The 24,972-nt window shown below is 35.7% G+C and overlaps 1 protein-coding gene across 5 annotated transcripts in view; it reads right to left on the bottom strand.

Annotated features, from left to right (window-relative positions):
- The window catches only part of PTPRT (protein tyrosine phosphatase receptor type T), a 704,411-nt gene that overhangs the window by 92,418 nt on the left and 587,021 nt on the right, over positions 1-24,972 (bottom strand). For 2 of the 5 annotated variants that reach the window (XM_039323711.1, XM_039323715.1), the window contains 3 exons: positions 24,322-24,457; positions 23,276-23,296; positions 8,017-8,046 (listed from right to left, as the gene is read on the bottom strand). In XM_039323711.1, the coding sequence (XP_039179645.1) occupies positions 8,017-8,046; positions 23,276-23,296; positions 24,322-24,457 (187 nt within the window). The remainder of the gene's footprint in view (positions 1-8,016; positions 8,047-23,275; positions 23,297-24,321; positions 24,458-24,972) is intronic. The other 3 variants (XM_039323714.1, XM_039323712.1, XM_039323713.1) reach the window with 3 other exon arrangements.

Here is a 24,972-nt window from a genome sequence, read left to right as displayed (position 1 = left end):
GGAACCTATAGGACTAATTCATTTGGCAAGTACTAGTTTTGCACTGAGTGATAAAAAGATATTTTCCACTTTATGCAGTTCAAAGTAAGTACAAAGTGTTAAGATAGAAATACAATACATATTATTAATAGGGGGCCAAAAGTCCATGTGCATAATACTAAGTCCCCCAAAGGGCTATTTTATACACTTCTAAATAAATAATAATAAACATTATAAAGAAAAAATATATCATAATATATAACCAATAATAGGTTCAGCAATATGTTGTAGAGACTAGCTATTTGCTAATTGTGCAACGTATGCAGAAGTAAGATTCTAGATTGTTAATAGAATGCAGCTATATAAAGTTAATTATTAGAGTTTGTTTGATTTCTCAGTCAAAATGTAATCTGAAATGATGAGCCTATCATAATGAACATTTTAAGTTACTGAGGTTAGCCATTATTGATATACTATTAAGGGGTATAAAAATGAATATTCCTTATTAAAATAAATTTAAATGATACATTGCAATAAATTCCTACACACCCTAATAATTCAATTTCTTCAAAGGATTTATTTATTTATAATTCAATTTATATGGCTGCCCATCTACACAGTTAAACTCTGGATGGTGAACAAAATGAAAATATAGCAATCCATTAAAACTGAAAAAAGAAACAAATAGAATCCTCCATTAAACCCCAATTTTCATGTATTTCATGCACCCATACCAGAATTTCAGTAATTAAGATTCTCACCCTGAAGCATAGAAGAAGACCCAGATCTTTAGTCTTCTGAAAGGCCAGTAGAGTTGGAATTGTCTATATCTCTTGGGGGAGATTATGTATTATGAGATTATGACAGATAAAGCATGCTTCCTCGGACTCAACAGGTGACACTGGTTTACTGAGGAAACCCAGAGCAAATCTATCCTTCCATAACTGATAGTACATGTGGAAACCATCACAGGTACTTAATTCTGTAAATAACTTTCATTCTATATAGGGCTTTATAGATGATAACCAACATCATAATAGCACTTGGAAGCTTACTAAGGAACAGTGCAACTCATGCCATTCACATACCAGTAATTATATATGGTTGTATCCTGGTGTGTTCAAAAAGCACATGTGCGCTGCATTCTGGACAAACTGAAGTTCCCAAATGTTCATCAAGGACAACCCCCTATAGACCATGTTGCAATAGAGGAGGTAAGTAAGACATGACTAACCCATGAACAGCGCCTGCTCATCTAGGAATAAGTGCTACTGGTGCACAAGATGCATTTGTGTGAAAGCTATCATGATCACAGCTGCCACTTTCTCCTCAAGTAGGATTCACATTGCACAACTTTATTATCTCATTCAGAGTTAATGATGAAAAATCACTTGAGCCAAAACAATTTCTTCCCATTCAAATATTTTCAGCTTTCAGTCCATTACCACATTTGGATGGCCTGGGGCAGAGAAATTCCACTAAAATATACTGATGCCTAACTCCATGACAACAAATTATTCCCTCAGCAAATTCATAAAGATATTAAATAGGAGGGGATAGAATCAAATTCTGAGGTACTCTGCAATATAGATCTGACTCTTCTCCTTCCTACCAACACTGACTGAAAGGAAGAGAAACACTAAAGAACTGTGTTTCCCACACCCAACTCCCTCAGTTGGTCCAACAAGGTACCATCACTGATATCAAAAGCTACCAAAAGATATATTTCCCTATTCTAGGCTTGTTAAATTATAAAAATACCACTGTTCCTTTGTTCTGCAAAAGCCAAATCATATAGTTTTTAATTTAATAGCCCCCACAAATAGATCCAAAGTAAAATAATCTGCAGTAAATCTGCAGTAAAATAATTCAAAATTACCTTGCTGTTTTTTAAATGATAGAGGAGATCCTGAAACACTAGTCTGGACTTAGAAATTAAAAAAAAACACTTGGGATAATTCACGTCCTCTATCTAGATTATGTATCACACAAATAACCTGATATGCCAATATAAGATTCAAAATAACAGGAGTCTGTAATATCCTTATATATTGAAGAAACCTAATGAATCAATTTAAACCATTAGAGTGGGACCACAGTGACCTTTTTATAATATTTTAACAGGCCTAAAAGAGATTTAAAATAAGTGTTCAGCCTATTGAAGGCTTATTTTGCTTCATTTCTATTTAAAAATGTCAGCTTAAGAACATAAGAAGGGCCTTTTTGGATCAGATGCCTGGCCTATCTAGATCAGCAATCTTTTTCACAGCCAACCCACCAACTGTACAAAGTCTTCTAGATAACCTTCAGAGGTAGTCACATTGCCATCAAGGCTTAGCAGCCATTGATCTCTGTGAGGTCCATGAATTGGTGGAATTAATTCCACAATTTATTTATACACTGTATTTTTAAAGAATTCAATTGCACTGCCTTGACCTCTAATTCTAGGATTTTAAGAAGGGGAAACAGCTTTTTCTTATCCATTTTATGCCCACCATTCTTACTTTCCACATCTTAATAATGCTCCCTCTCATTTGCTTCCTTTCTAGACTAAAAAGTCCCCAAAATCTCCATCTTTTCTTATAGGAAAACTGTTCTGATTATCTTGTAGGAAAACTAAGAACTGATTATCTTAGTTGCTCTTGAAACTTCTGTAGTCCCCTTATATCCTTTTTGAGGTGTGCTGACCAGAACTGCAAACAATATTTCAATATATCATTGATTGATATAAGGACATTATGATGTTGACAAATTTTCTTTCCTCATTAATCATTGCTAGCTCTGATCCCATTAACTTTTATGAGTAGTTAGGATTTTTGGTAGAAAGACGCATCACTTTACCCTTGCTCACATCTGGCATTTTGACACTCTGCTAGTGTGGAGAGATTCCTTTGGAGTTCTTCAAAATCCTTTATTGTTTTTACTACTCTGAACAATTTAGTATCCTCAGTGAACTTGGTGATTTCACTAGTCATGCCCAATTCCAGGCCACATATAAAATATCTTAAAAAGCACTTATCCTAGGACCGAACCCAGGGGACTCCACTAGTTACATTCTTCCATTGTAAGAAGCATCAAGGGAAAAAAAAGATAACATTAAACATTGAATATGAGTTCTGACCTGTCAGTGTGCTGACCTGTCTTTTGAGTGACAGAAGCATTTATCTGAAATGCTTACCTTCCACAAAGAAAGCAATTCAAATGCTATTTGTAAAGTCATGACAAGTTATATCAGTGATAATTTCTGTTCCCTTCCTTGACCATAAACACAACTGAAGCATCTAGGAAAAGTGACTTTCATCTCATTAGGGCCAATCCTTTACAGATCATAGGCTTATCAAATGTGAAATTCTGAAGAATTTTGCCTGCCAGTTATCAGACAGTGTGTGTGTGTGTGTATACCTATGTTTTGGTCATTACACAAATTACAAGGTGAATGGTGAAGAAAGAATTCTCAGATGACTGTCAGAAAAGAATGAAACCATTGTGTGTTGAGATAAATGTTATAGAAAAATGCTTATGTTTACTGTTTTCATACATGTGTTGCATTTTGTTGACAAACAGTAGAGCTAGAATGTAGTATATTTAAAGGATTTTTAGACAATAAAGAACAGAGCTTCTCTGAAACTTCTTAGCACTTAATAAGCACTAGACTTTCAATGACTACAATTACATAACATCTGAGATAAACCTTTAAATTCTGTTCAAATCTCTACTTTGATTTCACCTTTGAATCAGATAGTAGGTGCCACGTCAGTATTTGACTTGGGAGACAGGATTTGAAATCCAACAGAGATCATTTTAAAGCATTGTAGAATATTTAAATCAGCCATCTAGATCTGGCACTATCTATTTAAAGGGAAAGTACTGAGGTAACATGTAAAATCCTTCAGACGAAAGGAAGGGTAGCAGCAGAATAACTAAATAAATAAGAAAGAACAAGTATTCACAGAGAAACCCAGATCAGATTTAAATCCTTAAAAAGATGTGCAATAATTCCTGCTGAACATCCAAAATTTACATGATTAGGACAAGCTGAAGAGAGTGCTATATAACGGCAATACTAGGTTCACAAAATCACAGAGGCAGGAAATTCAGCTCTGTATGCTGAAATTGTACTAGAGCAAGTGACTGTCAATAGGAAACCTTGTGATTTAATGATAAGGGTTCTACATACTCATACGTTTTTCCAAATGCAAAGCTTCTAAAATTATTGCAGTTGTGCAGTTTTCTTTCCATTCATTTCAAAGATTTGACTTAAGAAATTTATCTGCACCTTTAAAACATATAAAATGCTATAACAGCAATTCTTGCTGGATTATATTCTTAAAATGCAAGGAGAATCAATGTTTTATTTATTTTCTATATTTGACAGATTCAACATGTAAATGATGACATTTCACAAAATAGTTGGTACAGATTTATCCAAATGATTCTATTTGAATCACTTCTTTTAACAACTTTATTACTTTATGTATGAGATTGCAATGGAGACCAAATATATCCTTTGATATATGATATTAAGCATGCAGAAGGTTGCATATAATTCCTGAGTTCTCATTTTGCACATTCAAAAGAATGTTCAACAATATTCTGTCAAAGAGATAAAACTAAAACCTAGCCTATAACATAGTGATTTTTTCCCCCTTAGGAAATAATAGTACCCCCCCATAGCAAATAATGTGAAATTTCTAGAGTAGCATAAAGAAAAATCTAAAGCTGCAACAATATAAATTTAAGCCAATCTAAAACTAGTTACTGCCTTGATGATGGACTATTTCACAATATTATTCTATTATACAATTTCTATTTAATTTTTACATTATTAGAAAAGCAAAATACAAAACTTAACATCACAGGTCATCAATAACCAGAGCAAAGGCAGAGGGATCATATCTTATGTTCAATCAGGTTCAATTCTCAGCGACTGTTTGGACAAGTCCTTGCAGTTTTCTTGGCAAGGTTTTTCAGAAGTGATTTACCACTTCCTCCTTCCTAGGGCTGAGCGAAAGTAACTGGTCCAGAGTCACCCAGCTGGCTTTATGCCTAAGGCAGGATGTGAACTTATGGTCTCCCACTTTCTAGCTGATGACTAAACCACTACAGGTAGTCCTCAACTTACAACAGTTCATTTAGTAACCATTCAAAATAACAATGGCCCTGAAAAATGTGACTTATGATTATATTTCACAGTTATGACCTTTGCAGCATCCCCATAATCATGTGATCAAATTTCAGATGCTTGGCAACTGGTTCATATTTATGATAATTGCTGTGTCCCAAGATCATGTGCGACCTTCTGACAAGCAAAATCAATGGGGAAGCCAGATTTGCTTAACAACAGGGTTACTAATTTATCAACTGTAGTGATTCAGGGAACAACTGTGGCAAGAAAGGTCATAAAATGGGGCAAAACTCACTTAACAAGTGTCTCACTTAACAACATAAATTTTGGGCTCAATTGTGGTCATAAGTCAAGAATACCTATACTCCATCCAGAAGCTGTTAAATATACCTTTAGGCTCCATGTATTTAAAAAAACACTAGCTTTTATGAGCATTTTGTGAATGAAAAGATGATTTAAAACCTAATCAGGTTGTGATTCAACTTAATATCATTATCATCACCCCATACTCACTCCCCCCTCAGTTTTCCATTTCCAACTTCTACCACTTGAGTGACTCATTTAAGGAAACTTGAACTGGAAATAATACTGTCTCTCCCTGAAATTCTAATGCTTTCTGCAGCTAGACCTAGTATATAAATGACTATGTATTTTTATAAACAAATCTACAGTAAGGACTGCAAAACAGGTAATGATGGGCTTCATTTTTTGTGCCCTTGAGCTAGAGCAGACATGTCAAACACAAGGCCTGGGGGCTGGATGCGGCCCGCAAAATGGTTTAATGTGGCCCACAAAGCCATCCTGGAAACAGTGAGGGAACGGGCCCCACTGCCTTGGCCCTAGCCCAGGCCAGGAGCCAATGTACAATTTTCTGGTGGCCAGCTATGCTGAAACGCATTCAGTCTCCCTCTGACTTTGCCCTGGTACCCATCATAAACAACCTAGCTAAGGAGAGCAAGCACAGCAGCAGTACTTTGAGGAGGAGGTAAGTGCAGCTGGGTATCCCCTTGGGGAAGTGGGGCTGGGCTTGGTGCCACAAGTGCTCAAGGGCCAGGCTGGGCATTTGACCTCTGCTGCCCAGGGCTCTGGGCAGCCCACACCACCATCCAGCCTCCCCACATGGCCTGAGAGGAATAGTGAGGCTCCTCTAGTGGACCATGCCTTGGCACTTGCCCTGGTCCCATCCCCTTCTGCCAGAGACCCTTAGATCTGTCCCACTCCTGCCCAGGCCCCCACAGGCACCATTGACATGAACAATGTAGAGCTGGCCACACCCACCCAGTAGGCCACACCTACTCCCACCACGCCCACCCAGTAGGCCACACCCACCCAGTAGGCTGCACCCACCTGCCCCCCCAAGGACAACTGCAATGCTAACGCGGCCCTCAATGACATTGAGTTTCACACCGCTGAGCTAGAGAATCTGTTTGCTGGAAAGACACTGTGAAGAACAGGAAGATTGAATCTATGGTTATATTACACCAAATGATATTCATACATTCTGTCCTTCCTCTGTGAATAGGAGACAAAACTTAATATTATCCTATTAATAGGGAATATTAATCCATTCATTAGAGTAATATTAACCTAATGTTATAAACATACTAAGGTTGAACCAGAAGGATAATCACATTTCAGGAAGCAAAAGAATTAATTTAAGGAGCAAGAAAAAAAAGGAACATAAATGTTCTTGCCTTTTATTAATTGAGAAAATCATATGACTTCTATGAATTCTATTTTGAGAGAAAATAATATATAAAATATTATAGCACTTCCTGTTAAGTGCAAAAGTTATTCTAAAACAAGATTATAGCTCTTAGAGAGATAAATAGTTGGAAATAAAGACATGAACTTCAACAAACATATGCATGATTCATTTTCAGCCTAGTCACATTTGGCTCTTTTCTAAAAACAAAAAATAAACATTTGATGAGGGAAAAAGAAAATCAAAGATCCTGCATAATTTAAGGATTAGCAGAGCCAAAAATAATTGAACTCAAATACTAGGATATGTTTTAAAACCTTGGAAAACAAAATTTAGTGAAGTAATAGTACAATAAGCACTTTTAGTGAACTCTCAAAATTGATTCATACATGGCACATGATATCCTGTATGTGAATTCTATGTAAAGCTAGTCTGAATACTGTGGAAGAAGTGTTTACTTCATTCTTTTAGATTATGCAACTTCCTTAGATTTAGATCTGTTAAAAATGTTTAATTCTGGCCTTATTAATAGATGCAGACCTTTATCTGAGATGCTAAGGAATTATATGATCAATATCTGTTTTTTATCTCAAATAATGGAAGGCCAATGGAACAATATTTAATCAAGGTGCTGGCATGAATCACAGTTCTAATTGGATCGCTTCAGAAGCACATGGCTGCAGATATTTTTAAGGATTTTATGGTTCTATCTTGATTAGAACTGTGAATATGCAAATATTCAAGTTTATCTTTCCCACAATCTGTACTCTCAGTAAAGGGTGCCCAAATAGCAAATTAAATAAATAAATAAAAAAGCAAGAATGCTTCCAGATAAAGATTTCTTAATGCACAGTGTTGATTTTCAGAAACGTGAGGAAGAGTAACAAAGAGTCCTGCCTGTTACGGTATTCATTTTTTTTTGGCCCTAATCAGACAGAGTTGCTAGTCAAAGACTAGTGGGGAAAAATGGAGTGAGAAGGGTATGGATTATATTTGCACATGGAACCAACTGTCTTGTGTTCTTCTATTTTTGTCCCCTTTAAATATGTGGTTGGGGGTATTAATAGCATGGCATTAATAGTACTCATTAAAAATAGTGAAATAATACAAAAAAAATCAAGAAAAATATTTTATAAACAAAGAAACAAAATCCTGCTGCTCTGGTGTGCATGCTTAAGGAAATTGTTATATCCAACTAGGTACTTACAAGTAATAGGAGTAGGAATATGCATTTCTTCTAAATATGCAGTCAGATGAAGGAAATGTCCAATAGTAGGGAAGAAGGAAAAAAGCATAATTAGACTTCGTATCAAGGATTTTAAGTTTGAACTAGACATAGTATTGCAGAGCTGACTCTACTACCAAATTTGCTTTGTTCTCCTTTAGTTTTTGAACACTGGTCTAATTTCCTCAAACATGAATGTTTGCACGTGACTAATGTTTTGTATAGTCCTGGGCAAGTCAGTTCACAAGGCTTTGAGCTCCTAACCAAACAACAATACCTACCAATTGTTGTAAAGCAGTTTTAAGCCTGTTAAGGCATGATGAAAAACACAAGTTTAGAGGTGATTGAGGCTTAAATTTAAGATTCAAAATTCATAAGCAAGCTTTTATAGGATTGAAGAAGGGGCTATTCATGATTCTGGCAGTAACAACGGTTGCATTCCATGCAACCATTTTTGCCACCTAATTTTTAGTTGCTAGTTTCTAGAATAACCAGTAAATATTTTTATCTGACACTCTCAAAATGTCACAATAGAGCCAAATCACACTACAAAGAAGTCAATCACATTTAACACATGACATTATTTGAAGCCAAATAAGTGGAAGAGAAAAGTTATCTTAGATGAAGAAAGAAAGGGGGGGGACAAGTACAGTGTCTAAAAGCAGAAAGAACAATCACACATTGAGAATAGACTGACTATATCAGTGGTTCTCAACCTTTCTAATGCCGCGACCCCATAATACAGTTTCCCATGTTGTGGTGACCCCCAACCACTTATACATCACCGGGTGCCAGGGGCGTGGCCAAAGAAAAGGGGGAAAAATGGCAGACAGCCTTGTTTGGCGACCCCCGTGAAATGGTCGTTCAACCCCAAATGGGGTCCCGACCCACAGGTTGAGAACCACTGGACTATATGAATAAACAGTGTTTAAGGCTGTCCCAAAAATCATCAAGGGAAGGAGAAATGTGAAAACAGCAAGACAAAATAATGGATTGGCTGAGCTCTACTAAATACAAGTTGAAAATTGATTTTATTTCCTATATATTCTAATAATGGAATTGCTTTTGCATATGAAAATGTAATAAGCAAACTATGCACTTCATAACTCATAATTATGTATTCTAGATATAAGTGCCACCTCTATAAGTAAGCTGATGTAGAATAATTTGCTGGGAAGAGTATTGTCTTGGCAAAGATTCAAACAACATCAAACACACTTTTAACTAGTAAAGTCCACATACATATTTAATCTGGCCCCTTGTAAATCTAGGATTCACAATTAAGCTTGAATTGTCCTGCATTATGAACACACATGCAAATATATGTTGCATAATTGCATAGAATATCCCACTCGTACATCAGCTCCTTTGAGCATTAAAATATCCATTTTATGTTCTCTCAAACTGACTATGAGTCATACAAAGCAATTACACAACATAGGTTTTGTCAAACCACTAGAAAGCAAATGCATAGTTTAAATTAGCCCATTGGTATCATACCAAGAAATAATTTGAAAGACATGTTTTGTATTCCTTTTCCTCTCTGGAATGAAACTTATTTGAATTGTACATGAATAAGATTTTCAGTTGTGCATAACCACACATGTGTTCACAGCCAATGCACACAGTGCATGCTTTAGAAATAATAACTTTCAAATACTCATAGCATTCAATTTTTTCCCCTGCTGATGATATATCATGTTCTTCCCACTTACTCATTAACCTCCTGAAGTTCATCCATTCATATTGGAATGTTACACCTCAAAGTCACCTTGTAAAACAAGGAACAAGTTGTTCTCTTTTAACAAATGTGTCACATACTGTTACAGACAATAGACAAAAGCAAAAACTATTCAATGAGCTCTACTTAATATTTTAACACGTTTAAAATATTATTACATTTTTAAGATGTATGATCGTTGGTAGTTCTTGAATATCAGAAATTGTCAGCTAAAACATCTTTGTAACCAACTAACCACTGCTCTAAAGACAGAGGTTTATACATTTTTTTTTCCAGTTAAACAAGGGATGGAATTTCTTAGCAGATTAATTTAGCTTTGCTGTCTATTCCATCTTCCTAAATTCCAATTTAACTAAGACAATTTGTAAAACTAAGTCACAAGGAATTAAATCAGGCACAGTTTTTTACAGGTTTTAGTTCCTTTCTCTTCTCTGTGTTATCAATATACATATGTCCAGTGGTTAAAAACATTGGAAATAACCACTTTAATTATGTTTTAAGATTTACAGTTCATCATTGCAAGTGCAACAAGAAGAGGACTCTTAACTATCACAGTTGCCAACAGTCTTAATTAATTAAGAATACATAGGGCCTAGCAACAACAACAAAAATGTCTCAAGCTTCAGAATATGTTTGCAATGAACCATATCATTTTCTCTGACTCCAACAAAGAGAAGCATACAAATGGGAACATAGCACAGAGCAAATTCTTAACTTATGAAAACAAATATTCTATGCCAGAGATGACAAAATAAATGACTTACACATTAAATCTTTTTCAGACCTACAGTATGTTTATACCTTTATAACATACAGTATCCTGCCTACAGCTTTGGACATTAACTCTAGACTTATTAGCAACTCCCCACAATGAGGTTTTAGCAAGCAAAGCTACAACTGCATCATCTCCACAATTTAAACAGGCACGTGAGTGTTCAGTGTACCATGATTCAAATTTATTAAGGCTTTATACTGCTAGCTTATCCTCTTTTTCCATTCACATTCTACTGAATCCTTTAAAACTTCCAGTTCCGTATTCATTATACTAATGTATGGAATTAATAGCTTGAATATTTATGTTTCAATTACTTATGCATGAAATGTAATTTCAAGCACATTTGGTACCTCATTGCCTACCATGTTTCATTCATTCTGATTGATTACAGATTTCATCCTACTGATTAGTTACATTTAAATCAATGAGACATTGGTTATGACTAACTTAGATCCAATGATTTCAATGGGAGCTTTTAAGTGTAGAATCAACGTGATAATAATACAAAGATTTCATTTTCTCACTTGGCTACTACAAAAATTACACAATCTCCAATATTTTAGACAATCTATACATAATACTGGATAAATTGGAAAAAATGTCTTGGAAAACTATGTAGAATCGTTCTGTACAAAACATCTACATGGAGAAATGCATTATTTATTTTGCTCATAATAAACTTAAAAATCAGAAAGTTCTGTCTCCACTATTCTATCAAACAAAATACTGCTGAATTCATATTAACTATTCAAATAAATTTCCATTCTGTGAACTTTATTGCTTTTTCCATGCTTCCAAATTTAAAGCCTGCTGTTGCATACAAAACTACATATAAATTTATTTATCTACTTGAAGGAATGAAACCTCTAAATGTGTGTCCTGGAAATTATTATCATTGACTAAGGATCTGTGGCATCTGCTGTTGCAAAAGGATGCTTGCCTAGTATACACCAGGATGAAAATGTTCTCATAGTTCCTGTATTTTGCAAAGCACTGAAAAGGAAAAAAATATTTCTTCTCTTCCTCACCTGTTTCCTCTTCCTCACCTCAATTTCTAACTGTGGTTATTGGGGTTATGGTTACCCTTTGTACCCTAATTCTTGTCATTCTACTTCTATCTTCTCTTAAAAGTACATAGGCCCCTCTCCATATGTTCCTTTCAATAATTAATATATTTTGTATGGACTTGAATTACTACATGTGTTGATATTTTTCATAAACAATGATTAAAGAATTACTTCTTCTTTTTTATTTTGTGACCTACTACATGTTTTCCGGAAAATATCATTTGTGGACATGTATCTCACTACAGAAATGTAAAAGCTGTTCACAGTTTGTCAGATTGGTTACAAACAAGGAACTGAATTTGAAATTTTTCCAGGTGTTTATGGAAACTTGATTGATCTCCTATCAAATACATTTATATATTTTGACAATCAATGAGTTGATAAGAAGTTTTATTCAGCTTTTTTAGGTTATTAGATTATGAAATCTAAAGAGAACAAGGCAGGCATATAAGACACCAAATGGTTACGATACTTGCTTCTCCCCAAATATCCACAATGTTTAAAAAGTTTGTACCAACTGTATGCTTTTAAAAAAGAAAACATGGAGAAGTGCATCTTTGCTTTACTGAAACAAATATAAGATACTAGGTAAGACAAATAAGGAAGGAATATCATTTCCATTTTTCCTTTGTACATACATACATAAAATTAAAATAAATATGTTTCCTATTACGTTCTCAAACTTTTTTTAGAAGTCTCTTGTATTTATTTGTCTTATTTGTTAAATTTATTTGCTGCTTGTCTTGCCATGGGGCTATACCTCTTTATTCCATCTTCCCACAGTTCTGATAATGAGCTCCTCCTCTTCCCAATTAAGCTATTTATTTTTGGAAAAACAAACAAGCAAACAAAAATAAAACATTTTAAATAAAATGCATATTTAAGGCAATGTCTTCATCATCTTCCTTTTCTTACTTCTTACATTTCCATTTCTAAGTCAAAGAGTACTGTATACCTTGTATAAAATTATCCAACTTTCTGTCCTTGTGCTCATTGCACTTTTCATGTTATGTGAATAGATTTTAATAGGGATTAATTCAAATTCTACACATAGGAAAAAATAATAACAGTGAACTTTCTAAAGATTTCTAAAGATTCACACCATAAATTCCAAATCAAAATTTTAGAGAGTAGTTTCTAGTTCCAGGTTTCTGATAGACCCAAGGTTAGATTATAGTCCTGATGAAATTCAGCAATATAATATAAAACAATGGGGATAAAAATACCAATGGCACCATAGGTCATTTAATCTTTAGTATCAAAATAATTTTTTCCGTTATTTATGAACAGATGGGAGCTTTTTTTTTCCTCTGAGGTTCACAAAATAGAGTAGAATGTTCTATGGTATTCATGGGAGTTGTTTGGAAACGAATACATTAAATTAGTCCAGCTGCATAGACGTATATGCTTAAAGAAAGACATTAAAGCCACTATTGGATTAGGGAAAAATATTCTAAGTATGTAAAAAGTAACCCGATACTGATTCTGAATCATTGGAAAATACACATTTCTACAAATACCTGCTTGATGTCCTAAATGATAAGCATTGATCCTATTTTAGTGATTGATTATGTCCATCAAGTCATTTTTGACTCCTGGCAACCACACAGATAGATTTTAATGATACCTTCTTGCAATAGAAGAGATAGATATGAATATAATCTGATTTGATCAATGGAGCAGCAGAAAGAGAAATACAAGGAATTTGGACTATTACAAGGAAGAAACTTTTAGTGTTTTTATTGAATTGTAAAACATGTTTTTTTTTTACATTCCTTTCTCTGCTACATGTTTAGTAATAAATTCTTATTTGCAGAAAGTTGTTTCACGGTTGTGTGTGAAGCTAATATATTCTTAAAGGTTCTAGCATTTATTTTAACAGATTAAGGCAATTTGTGGATTTATTCAATAGCATATTCATTCATTAGTATTTAAAATGAAAGGGTGATTATCCCCATAGAAGGGAGTTTATAGACCAAGCTAAAAGCTGCTGTCCTACTTTCTACTTTTCACCCTTTCTGTGCAACTAATCTTCAATTTAAAAAGCAAAAATGCTTCTTAAGTTTGAATAGACAAAAGAAATAGGTTTTGTTCCTACAGCTTCTATGACAGGCCATGTGACCTGAAAAAACTTTGTGGCTACGTAGCCATCCAAGAAATTCTAGGAGAGAAGCCCCTATTTTCAAAGGCCAGAATTCCTGGAATCACACCAAGCATTAAAAAATAAAATAAAATAGGATGGTAGTGGGTAAATTGTAAATTAAGACATAGAGAAGAAACTTCAGGTTTTAAAAGTCCTGCCTTCATTTACTCAATATTTTGATTTTTCCAGGTACTGCTAATTAAAAATTAGACCAATAATTATTGGACTAAATAAAAGTAGACCACTAAACAAAACAGGATTATTTTTTCCACTTATCACTAGGTGCCATGGTTGCAGCCTTTTCCATTTTTGAATTAGGAAACACATAATTTGATTAGAATGTGTCACTAGTTTCCCTTTCAGAAATATTTTGGTAATGGAAGAATGTGTAAGAGGTAGCGTGTTTCTATCTTTTGAACCTGAAACCACTAGATAAATAGAAAAGGAAGGATCTTTTAAAACACATTGATAGATCTTCTCTATGGGTAGTCCTCAGAGTAGACTACAACCTGCTGCTTAGTAAGCTTGAAAAAGGTGGGATAGACAACAATACCATCAGATGGATCTGTAGCTGGCTGACAAACCATATTCAGTGAGAAGTCATCAATGGTACTACATTCACATGGAGAGAAGTAAGCAGTAGGGTACCGCAAGTCTCCGTCTTAGGCCCACTATTCTTCAATATCTTCATTAATGGCTTAGATGAAGGAATAGAAGGGGAACTAATCAAATTTGCAGATGACACTACACTGGCAAAAATATCCAACACTCCAGAAGACAAGCTGAGAATCCAAAAATATGTTGACAAATTTGAACAATGGACCTTATCCAACAAAATGAGTTTTAATGTGGAGAAAAGCAAAGTTTTATATTTAGGCAGGAAAAATCAATGGTTTAAGTACAGATTAGGCAAGACCTGGCTCAAAAAACAGCAACTGTGAGAGGGATCTTGGAGTCCTAGTGGATGATCACTTGACCATGAGCCAGCAGTATGTAGCACCAGCCAAAAAAGCTAATACAATCCTGGGTTGTATAAACAGAGGTATAGAATCAAGATCACATGAAGTATTAGTATCACTTTATAAAACCCTAGCAAGACCATACCTGGAATACTGCAGTCAATTTTGGTCATCCTACTACAGAAAAAATGTTGAGACCTTGGAAAAAGTTCAGAGAAGAGCAACTAAAATGATAAAAGGCGAGGAGATTAAAACATGAAGAACAACTGCAGGACTTGGGTTTGGCTAATCTAAAGAAAAGAAGAAATAGGGGTGACATGATAGCAGTGTTCCAGTATCTGAGGGGTTGCCACATTATTCTCCAAAGCACCAAAGAGAGAATCAACCTGGAATTAAGGAGAAACTTCCTGACAGTGAGGACAATTAATCAGTGGAACAGCTTGCCTTAAGAAATTGTGGGCACTCCTTCACTGGAGATTTTCAAGAAGAGACTGGATAGTCACTTGTCGGAAATGGTATAGGTTGTCCTGCTTGAGTAGGGGGAGGCTGGACTAGAAGACCTCTAAGGTCCCTACCAGCTCTATTCTATTCTAACTTATGACCATAATTGGGACCCAAATTTCCACTGTAAATCAGTGCAGTTGTAAAGCAAGTCATTAGATGACTAGGCCCAATTTTATGATCATTTTTACTAACTTATTAAGCAAATCTAGCTTCCCCCATTATCTTTGATTGTTGGAAGCCAACAGAGAAGGTTTCAAATTGTGATCAAGATACAGCTATTGTAAATGCGAGCCAGATGCCAAGCCCTCTGTGATCTTGTGTCTATAGGTGGTGTGAGGGTCACAATTTCAAGGGTGTGTTGTAAGTCACTTTTATCAAGGTTGTTGTACATTTGTACCAAATGAATATTAATGGCTATTTTACTGAAGCATGTAGTAGAACAGTGGGCCCAGTGCTCTTCAACATCTTCATCAATGATTTGGATGAGGAGATAGATGGGGAACTCATCAAATTTGCAGATGACACCAAGCTGGCAGGAATAGCCAACACTCCAGAAGACAGGCTTAAGATATAGAAGGATCTTGACAGACTTGAACATTGGGCATTATCTAACAAAATGAAGTTCAGTGGTGAAAAAAGTAAAGTTCCACATTTAGGCAAGAAAAACCAAATGCACAGGTATAGTTTAGGAGATACCTTGTTCAATAGTAGTAACTGTGAGAGGGATCTCGGAGTCCTAGTGAACAATCACTTAAATATGAGCCAGCAGTGTGCTGCAGCTGCCAAAAAAGCAACACAGTGCTAGGCTGCATTAATAGAGGGATAGAATCAAGATCACATGAAGTGTTAATACCACTTTACAATGCCTTGGTAAGGCCACACTGGAAATACTGCATCCAATTTTGGTCAACACAATGTAAAAAAGATGTTGAGATTTTAGAAAAAGTACAGAGAAGAGCAACAAAGATGATTAGGGGACTGGAGGCTAAAACCTACAAGAACGGTTGCTGGAACTGGGTATGTCTAGTTTAATGAAGAGAAGGATTAAGGGTGACATGATAGCAGTGTTCCAATATCTCAGGGATTGCCACAAAGAAGAGGGAGTCAAGCTATTTTCCAAAGCATCTGAGGAAAAAATGAATGGAAACTAACCAAAGAGAGAAGCAACCTAGAACTAAGGAAAAACTTCCTGACAGAACAATTAATCAGTGGAACAACCTGCCTCCAAAGGCTGTAAATGCTCCAACACTGGAAGTCTTTAAGAAGAGATTGGAGAGCCATTTGTTTGAAATGGTATAGGGATTTCTGCCTGAGCAGGGGGTTGGACTCGATGACCTCCAAGCTCCCTTCCAACTGTATTATTATTATTATTATTATTGTTGTTGTTGTTGTTATTGTTATGCCTGAATATAGTCAAATGAATCTGAGGTACTTATATTCAACATAGAATCGTTTTAATTAAACTTTTCAAAAGCATCTCAGTTTGATTTTGTGTTTATGTCAGTTAGATAAAATCTTTTGACTATTTATCCATCTCTAATTTCTTCTGGCAATTTTGTTGCTATTTAATTCCAAAATGTTTTCTCCTTACCTAATTCTGCACTGCTATCATTCACCCTTTTGGTTAATAAAATACATCAGGAAAATTAAATGAATTGTGTCTGTTGCTGATCAGCCATAATGCCTTAGGCCGTGAACAGATGCCGCTCTGATATCTGAAGGTAATGCCTTGAGTTTGTCTAATTAAATTACTATTTTTCTGCTTCATTGCTTTAAAAGACAGAGAATCTTGTCCTTGTTGCTCGGTGGGCTGAAAGACTACTAATTTTCTTGAAGGCTGGATTCTGAATGGCTAGGATATATAACGCTTGTTTTTGTAATTTCCATCTTATTATTTATTTAATTATTTGTGAGCACTGGGTTTTTGAAGACTCAATTCATTTATTCCCCAGGTATTCCAACTCATCAATGTTTTTTTAATTTGCTTCTCATTCCAAAGCATTATGGATTTTTGCAAACCATATGTCTCTCAATATGACAATACTTTCCATTGTGATCCAATTATTGTACAACTTCTGACCTACTTGATTAGATGAAGGCATAAAAGTAACTTCAGGGCACCAACAGATTTTGTTGACAAGATAATCCTGTTTAATGTCTGATTCTAGTTTGCTTCTCTTTTGTAAATGCAAAAGACAATTGAACCAAAATCCTCTTTGTTAAAGCTGCTGGGCCTTTATTGTTTTCTTAATTATTGCTTGAAAATTGACTGTGTACAAGTTTATAAAACCCCCAAAATGTGTTTGTACAGAAATACTAATGATCTTCATATGGTATATATTAAATTCCTGGGTGCAAGTTTACCTTTCTGGTAATCTTTCATTTTCTGAGATTAGTTTTTATAGTAGGTTAGAAATTTACTAACTACAGTTCCGGTTCCGGTATGTGGCGACGCCGGTCACGTCTGGGGACTTGTTTTCTGCATCTGGGGACTTGTTTTCTAAGACCCCTTAGGGGGCCGAAAGCCGCCCTGGAGGGCAACTACTGAGAAAGTGGCTTGCTGGTGACAGTGGGGGAGCAGCAGCTTCTCCTTTGGCTCCAGCTATTTCCTTAGGGCCGACGGAGTAACGATCGTCCTGCAAGATGGCCGATTATCCTGCTGCACCAGCTGAAGTCACAATTACAGCTAAGCATAATTAAATCCACCGCAGAGGATCTGGGTGAGACCCTTTTTGCCCCTCTCTTTTCCCTATTTTGGCTTTTTTTACTGCCTGTAAAAACTTGGTTGGAATTATTTCCCCATTTGGAAAAAGCAGCTTCTGTTTGTGTGGGGAGAAAGGTGCTGAGAACAAAGAATCTTTAAAGACTACATTTTATTTTTATTCATTTTGGAATACAGAAAAAAATGCTTTTTCGAATTGTATTAGTAGTTAATATTGGAAGATTATTTCTTTCTCCACTCTTTCCTTTAAAATATAGAAAAAAGGGAGAAAATGGTGTCTGGAAAAGTTGTTTTTATTTACTGAGGACATCTAGTGGTGAAAAATTAATATTGCAATATTGGATTAGTCTTTGGAGAGAAGGATCTGACCTTCAAACTATTCCTGGAAAAGATAACTTGATGCAGCTGTGGGAACTGAGGGGGTAGACACTGTTTAATTACAGCTTTCATTAAAAAATAAAATAAAGAAAGGATTTTCTTTAACCACTTTTAAAATGGAGAAATTTTACTCTCACTTAAATTGCAAGCTTATACTGGAAAAGATTTACGAGGTTACTGAAGAAATATGTGCTATAAGAAAAGGGATTATTACAGAATGAAGAGTCAACTCTACCCCAAACTCTCAAACTGACTTTCAGATCATATCTGTTTATTCTGCAAACCAAAACCTACCAGAAGAGGAATTAAGGAAGATTAAAGAGGAATTTGCTACAATGAAAGAGATTACTACAGAACTAAGAACCTGAAATTCCTCCTTAAATTCTAAAAGTGACCTTTTGACTATATCTGACTATTCTACAAACCAAAATACATTAAAAGATGACTTCAGGGAGGATACAGAGGAACTTATTTCACCTTACAAGCATCTTATCTATATTTTTGAGGATCAGAAAAAGCAAAGACTGAAATTTGAACCTTTAAAGCACCAAGGCTTCAAGAATAAGAGAAGTAGAGGTCAAATGCAGAGGATAGGAGGCTTATCACTGCCTCAAATGGCATCACAAGCAACAAAGAGAGACCCATCGGTTGGAAGGGAAGTGTTGTTGTGGAAACCTGCTTGGCAGAAAAAGAAGCCCAGAATAAGACTGAAAATAGAAACTTAAAATTATATATACTGGATTTAAGGCATTTTAGAATTATGGATTGATCTAAGGATTAAGCTCTTGTGTTAGAAGTAAGAAAAATGGGTGACTATTAGAATATATATATTAAATAAAGTAAGAATGTATGTTTTGGAATAATAGATTTATATGTATGAAAATTATTATATAATGGAATGAAAAAAACTGAAGAGGTGTTCTAGATCGGGATTGAACTAATAATGAATTGAATATTATTTTAATAAGATGATGTGTTTTATCTGATAATATGGATGTTATTAGGTCTGATAATTGGATGAAATTAGAACCTTGTCTAATGGACTTAATGATTTAAGGTTGATATTATTGTGTTAGCCTAAAGAAACTGATTGATTGATGGATTAGATATGTATAGGATAGATTAATATTTTATTTTAACTGGGAGATAGTAGTGGAAGGAGGAATAAATAAGATTTATGATGAAATTAAAGAATTACGATATATTTGGAAGGAATACTTGAATTGATAATGTGCTTATTTAAAGTTAAATTTGATTATGGTCTTGTAATTGCATAAAGCTGTGGGAACCTCTAGCATGTCTGAAAAGGAAGGAGACACATTAAATAGTTTCCTCTCCACACTGTTAGGTGTAGGTGGAGTTGCTAGGGAAAACCATTGCTCCTCTACAGAGGAGCGGAAAACTTCTGGACAGGGAATGTACTTGTCCTGTATTACTTTTTTGGCAAAAAGAGGGTTTGCCTCCTTACTTGTGGAAGGATTTTCCTCCTGAACTGAGGTTAGATTGACCGTAGAGACTGCCTTCATTAAAAGTGATTTGAGAAGAGCTGGATCAAAGAGGCTAGAGTTTGTTGCCTGCTCAGGAATGGTCCCCTCATCCTCCGAAAGGGGCATGTCATTCATGTCCAGATCTATTGATTCCCCCTCTCCTATTTGAGAGGAGGTCTCAGAGATATTTGTAGCCAGAGCCTTATTTCGTCCCTTAAGGGATAGTTGAAAAGTTATCTGACCTTTAGAGGCCATAAACTGAGAAAAGGCATCCTGCATGAATGCCTGAAATTGGGCGGACCATATGTCCTCCTGAGCTTTGTCATTAGACGCAGCTATAGTGGGAGTATGGTCCGGTGATGATACTGGTGAGGAGGAGTGAGAGGAATCCATCTGTTCAGTTTCCCCCAGAGGAGACCAAGATCTAAGCACTTCCTGGGAAGTAGGTTCTGTTATAGGGGCCACCAATGGGGCAGGGGAAACCATGTTTGCCTCATTGGTTCTGGTTCTCTGGGCCCTGGAGAATTGTCTTTCAAGAGCCAAATGTCTCCTCGAGGCCTCTCGCTCAGCTGTTTTAGAGGGTCCCCTTTGGGTAAGGTGCTTTGTTTTGGCCTTCTTCTCCCCCCCCCACATCAGATTCTGTGGATCTGCGCTTTTGTTGTTGTTGTGGGGGGGTGACTGGGGACCCTGTGTAGCTGAATGCGAGACACTGTCTGCCATTGTGTCCAGGTACCCCGAGTAGGCAATACCTGGAATGGGGGAAAACACTGACACGCAGATCAAATTGCAGAGTATGAAGGCTGCAAGCCTGACTCTGAAAACAAACAATGGCCGGACAGACAGGTACCTTTCTGAAGGGAAAAAAAGGCCCTGTAAGGCCAGTGACAAAAGGCCACCTTAAAGAACAGCTGGGAGAAATTGACAATTCCTTCACACTCCTTCACCAAGGTTAATTATTAGAAGTATCACAGGTTAAGCGAGAGGTGGTTGGATGGAATTATAGTATTGTCCCCCATTGCATGGGCTGTTAAAAAAAAGACCCGAGGGAGTGAAACTTCGCTCTCCCTCTCTCTCTTCTTTTAAAATATATCTCTTTATATATAGATAAGTATCAGCCTGCTCTCAAAAAACTCCGAGTGGTTGAATCACCTAAAATGGATTACTGCAGTAAGCATGCTCAAAATGGCGATGAAGGGGAAGGCCACGCCCCCTAACTGCCAACTGCCAAAGCCACGAGGCTAAAATGGTGATTTGAGGCTCTTGGTAACCCCGCTGAGGCAAATTGAAGATTGGTCTCAAGAGTGGAGGGGGGAGTCAAGAAAAATCCCCCTTTTAAACTGACAACGCAGGAATTTGCGGAGGAGAGTGATCCGCGGATCTGCCTGGTGCTCCGGAGATCGCGGGGCCCTTCGCACTGCAGCTGAGGGGGAAAGGGCTCTTTCCCGACGAGAAGGGCTGTAAGGCTTCCTCTCTGGTAGAAAAAACGGTGATCCGCAGACCTGCCGGTCGCTCCGGAGGGCCGTGGAATCTGCGTGTCTCAGTTGTTTGATTTTTTTTTTTAAATGAAAAGAGCAAGGCTAACGTTAAAGGGTTTTTCTCAGCGCTCACCACAAGGCTCAAACGGACAGGCTCGGTGCTCCAATTTAGTAACCGGGATCATTCTCCTGTGCTCCCTGAGAATTCAGATGACTGGCTAATTAAGGTAGAAAATAGGTTTCCTGACTATCTGTGGAGCTAAATTTTCTGCAGTTATTGGGCTACAAGACTAAGTCAAAACTGGAGTCACGCCCAAAGGAAGGGTGTAGCCAAAGTTTTGACCTAGTCTGTCGGGCGGGAAGACTGTCATAGAACCCATCCAGTGGACTCTACAGCCATCCTGCTGGAGAACCGTCTGGTTACACTTAGTAAAAAGATAAATAATTTTAGAAAGAAAATATATAAATTCCTTTTTGCCTTCCATTCCAGAACTGTTATATTAAATTTCCTATAAGTATACTTTAAAACAATTAGATCATAAATAGCAGCATAGTGATCATATTCAAACACAATGGTTGCTCATAAATAAATAAAGGTAGAATGTAGTTCCATACAAAATCATCTATTTATTAAAAAAAACATGTATTATTTTTACTCCAGTTACTTTTTCAATTATACTTTAATGGAATTAGTGGAGAGGAAAGCAAGTCTATGAGCAAATGCCCACAAATTTAGCTTAGTTGTATACAGTTTTCTAATTTGCTTTCATTTAATGCAAGAACCTACAGATGTATGGCATCATGTAAGTTCAAACTATTTTCAATCCAAAGAGCAAGAGCAAATATCTCATTTTGAAGAGTTTTGTGTGCAAACTATTCTATCTATGTCAAGTTTAAAACCCTTCCAAAACAACCCAACAGTCTGTTTGGCTGTCAGACAGCTGGTTTACATACTAAATAATGTTTGAATAAAAATGAAATGGTTCAAAATTAGAAAGGGTTCAAATTCAGTCATTTTATATACCCCTACAGAGGGCTATTCCTCCCCCCCCCACCCATATATAAGGGAACTAGAGAAACTGCAAAAGAGATGGAAAAGTGTATAGTATTTAATTCATTGAACTGAATTTAAATACAGCTGCAAAAATGTATGCAGAATAATTTTTTACTAAGAGTTCTAATGCTTGTGTATAGGCTATATTTGTAGATTGCTGCTTGTAAGCATCCTCAGGATTTATAGAGACAAATGGGAACTGGTGTTTAGTGTAGTAGAATTTATTTTATGTATGCTTTTTGATGGACTGCTTGCCTTTCTATAACATAGCTTTTACTCTAAGAAAATATTTTTAAGAAAGGAAAAATGTGTTAAGCAGCCCACCCCTTGGCACTATTTATTGTAGAACATACAATAAATTATACTTATCCATAATTACAGCACAGATATAGAAACCTGTACTGTAGTTCTAAAATTAAAGGAGTTCCGTTAAACATAACTAAAAAAAGGAAAAAATATTTGTATGAGCAGATTCCCATGACTATCATAGGCTCAGATTGATATATTATGGGTTTCTTTAACTATGCTAAAATACAAGTAGATTTTGTATAAAACCAATACAAAACTGCTTCCTTGATGGTAGAAACTGCCAGGTTAACTGAATGACTAATTCACAGTATGTAATAGGCATGGTGGTCATAAAATGAGAACAAGGAAACTCAACATGTCATGCTGGTTCAAATGTGATAGCCAGTGGTTCACATAGAAAGCATATACAGATACAAAAAAGATGGTCTACTTCAAAACTTTTTTTTCCTAATACATGCCAGCAACAACTTCATAAAGTGGTGGTCATATGAGCCAAAACAAATCCTCATACAGCCTTTCTTTCTCAAGCAAATTTTAATAATTTTGTCCATCTGAGTGGAAGGTCCAGAGGAAATGGTTGTCATTGAGCATGCACAGTCAAGCCACACTTAGCAGATTAATAATCACCTTGGATCTATTGCACCGGTCCTTAAAAAAAGAATAGAAAATGAATTTTTTGAAGCATCTCATACATTTCATAGCTTGTAATAACAATAGCAGACAAGCAACATTGTAACACAAAAACTGCATATTTATCAGTCTTCAAGTACACACACACACACACACACAAACAAACACACACGTACCAACATACACAATTTGAATATAATGCTCTTCTAATGAATTGTTTCAGCTTGAAAATTTCAAACATTTAATATTAATAAAATTGTGTACCTATCTGTACACCATTGATCATCTGAGGGAGTGGAAGTATAATCAACCTGTGAGAACCTACTTTTCTTTTTGAAGCTAAGTGAAATGACTTGCTCAGGTAATACAAGCTGGCCTGGATAAACCAATTATTACTATTATTATTATTATTATTATGATTATTATTATTGAATAATATTTTAGTAATTATATCTTCAATCAAAGAATCTTGGGAAGTGTAATTTAGTGATAGTATGTATACATATTTTGTTATAGATTACTTTTTCTTTCCCAGATTGGCAGAATTACAAATCCCAGATTTTTCTGGGAGAAAGAATGAGTTTATAAACAACAAAAATCTATACTATGGATATGACAAAATGTATTGAGAATTCAGGACTTAAAATTGGTTTTTATATATTTAAACATTCATATATTTATCCCCATAGTAAATGAATATCAAAAAGTTCTACATGTTTCCCACACTCACCAAGCCAGTAATAAGTAAATCACAATTCATTATTCCATCAAATGGCTGAAGAAAAATATACATTCATACAGCCACACAACAATAATCAGAATAAGTAATCCCCATACAGAAAAGAGCCTTTTCTTTAGCCGTGTTACACGGCCCGTGTATCTAAAATTCCATGAAAAGAGGAAAAACTTCTAAACCGCCTCACTCTTTGCACCCCCAAATGAACATAAAATATGAACCAATAAAGGCTAAATATTTAAACAAAAGATAACAGCAATAATAAATATTCCCAAATCAAGGCAATGTAGAGATCTTAGAAACATACCTCCTTTTGATTGTAAGCATTGCTCCCAAAAGTATAATAACAAACATCAGAAGACCAGCTATAACTCCAGCCATTTTCACTGTATTATCAACCTGTTTTTCTGGTTCCACCACATTAGAATTCTGTGTAGAAGCTCCTTAAGAAGTTGTAGAAAAGGAGATAATAAAAGCATTGTTGAAAAATCCTAGGTTAATCAGATTTCAACAACTGTTTAAATGCAACAAAAAGCCTAACCTGTATTTGACCATAATAAAAAGAGAGATTTATATAGTTGAAATGGACTCAGAAACGGAATTAATTAAAGATTGTATGATTAGATGGGCGCAGAATTTTGGTGTCCCAGTCTCATTGGATATTTGGGAAACCATTTGGGTGAGAAATGTCAAATTTACACAAGCACAGAACCTTAGGGAGAATTTTTATAAAATGTTTTATAGATGGCACCTTGATCCACAAAAAATGTCTCTTATGTACCCTGACGTGCAACCCAAATGTTGGAGATGTGGTTATAAGGATGCTTCCTATTATCATATTTGGTGGTCATGCAGAGAGATAAAAGCATTTTGGATCAAAATATGGTGGAATATCCAGAGAATTTTTAGAAGGAGGGTAAAATTTACTCCGCAATTATTTTTGTTAGGCATTGTTACA

This window comes from Crotalus tigris, unplaced genomic scaffold (assembly GCF_016545835.1).
Source record: "Crotalus tigris isolate CLP2741 ecotype Arizona unplaced genomic scaffold, ASM1654583v1 scf7180000024281.4978605, whole genome shotgun sequence".
NCBI lineage: Eukaryota > Metazoa > Chordata > Lepidosauria > Squamata > Viperidae > Crotalus > Crotalus tigris.
The sequence above is the reverse complement of the archived record's forward strand: the minus strand, read 5'-3'. Positions and strand labels throughout refer to the sequence as shown.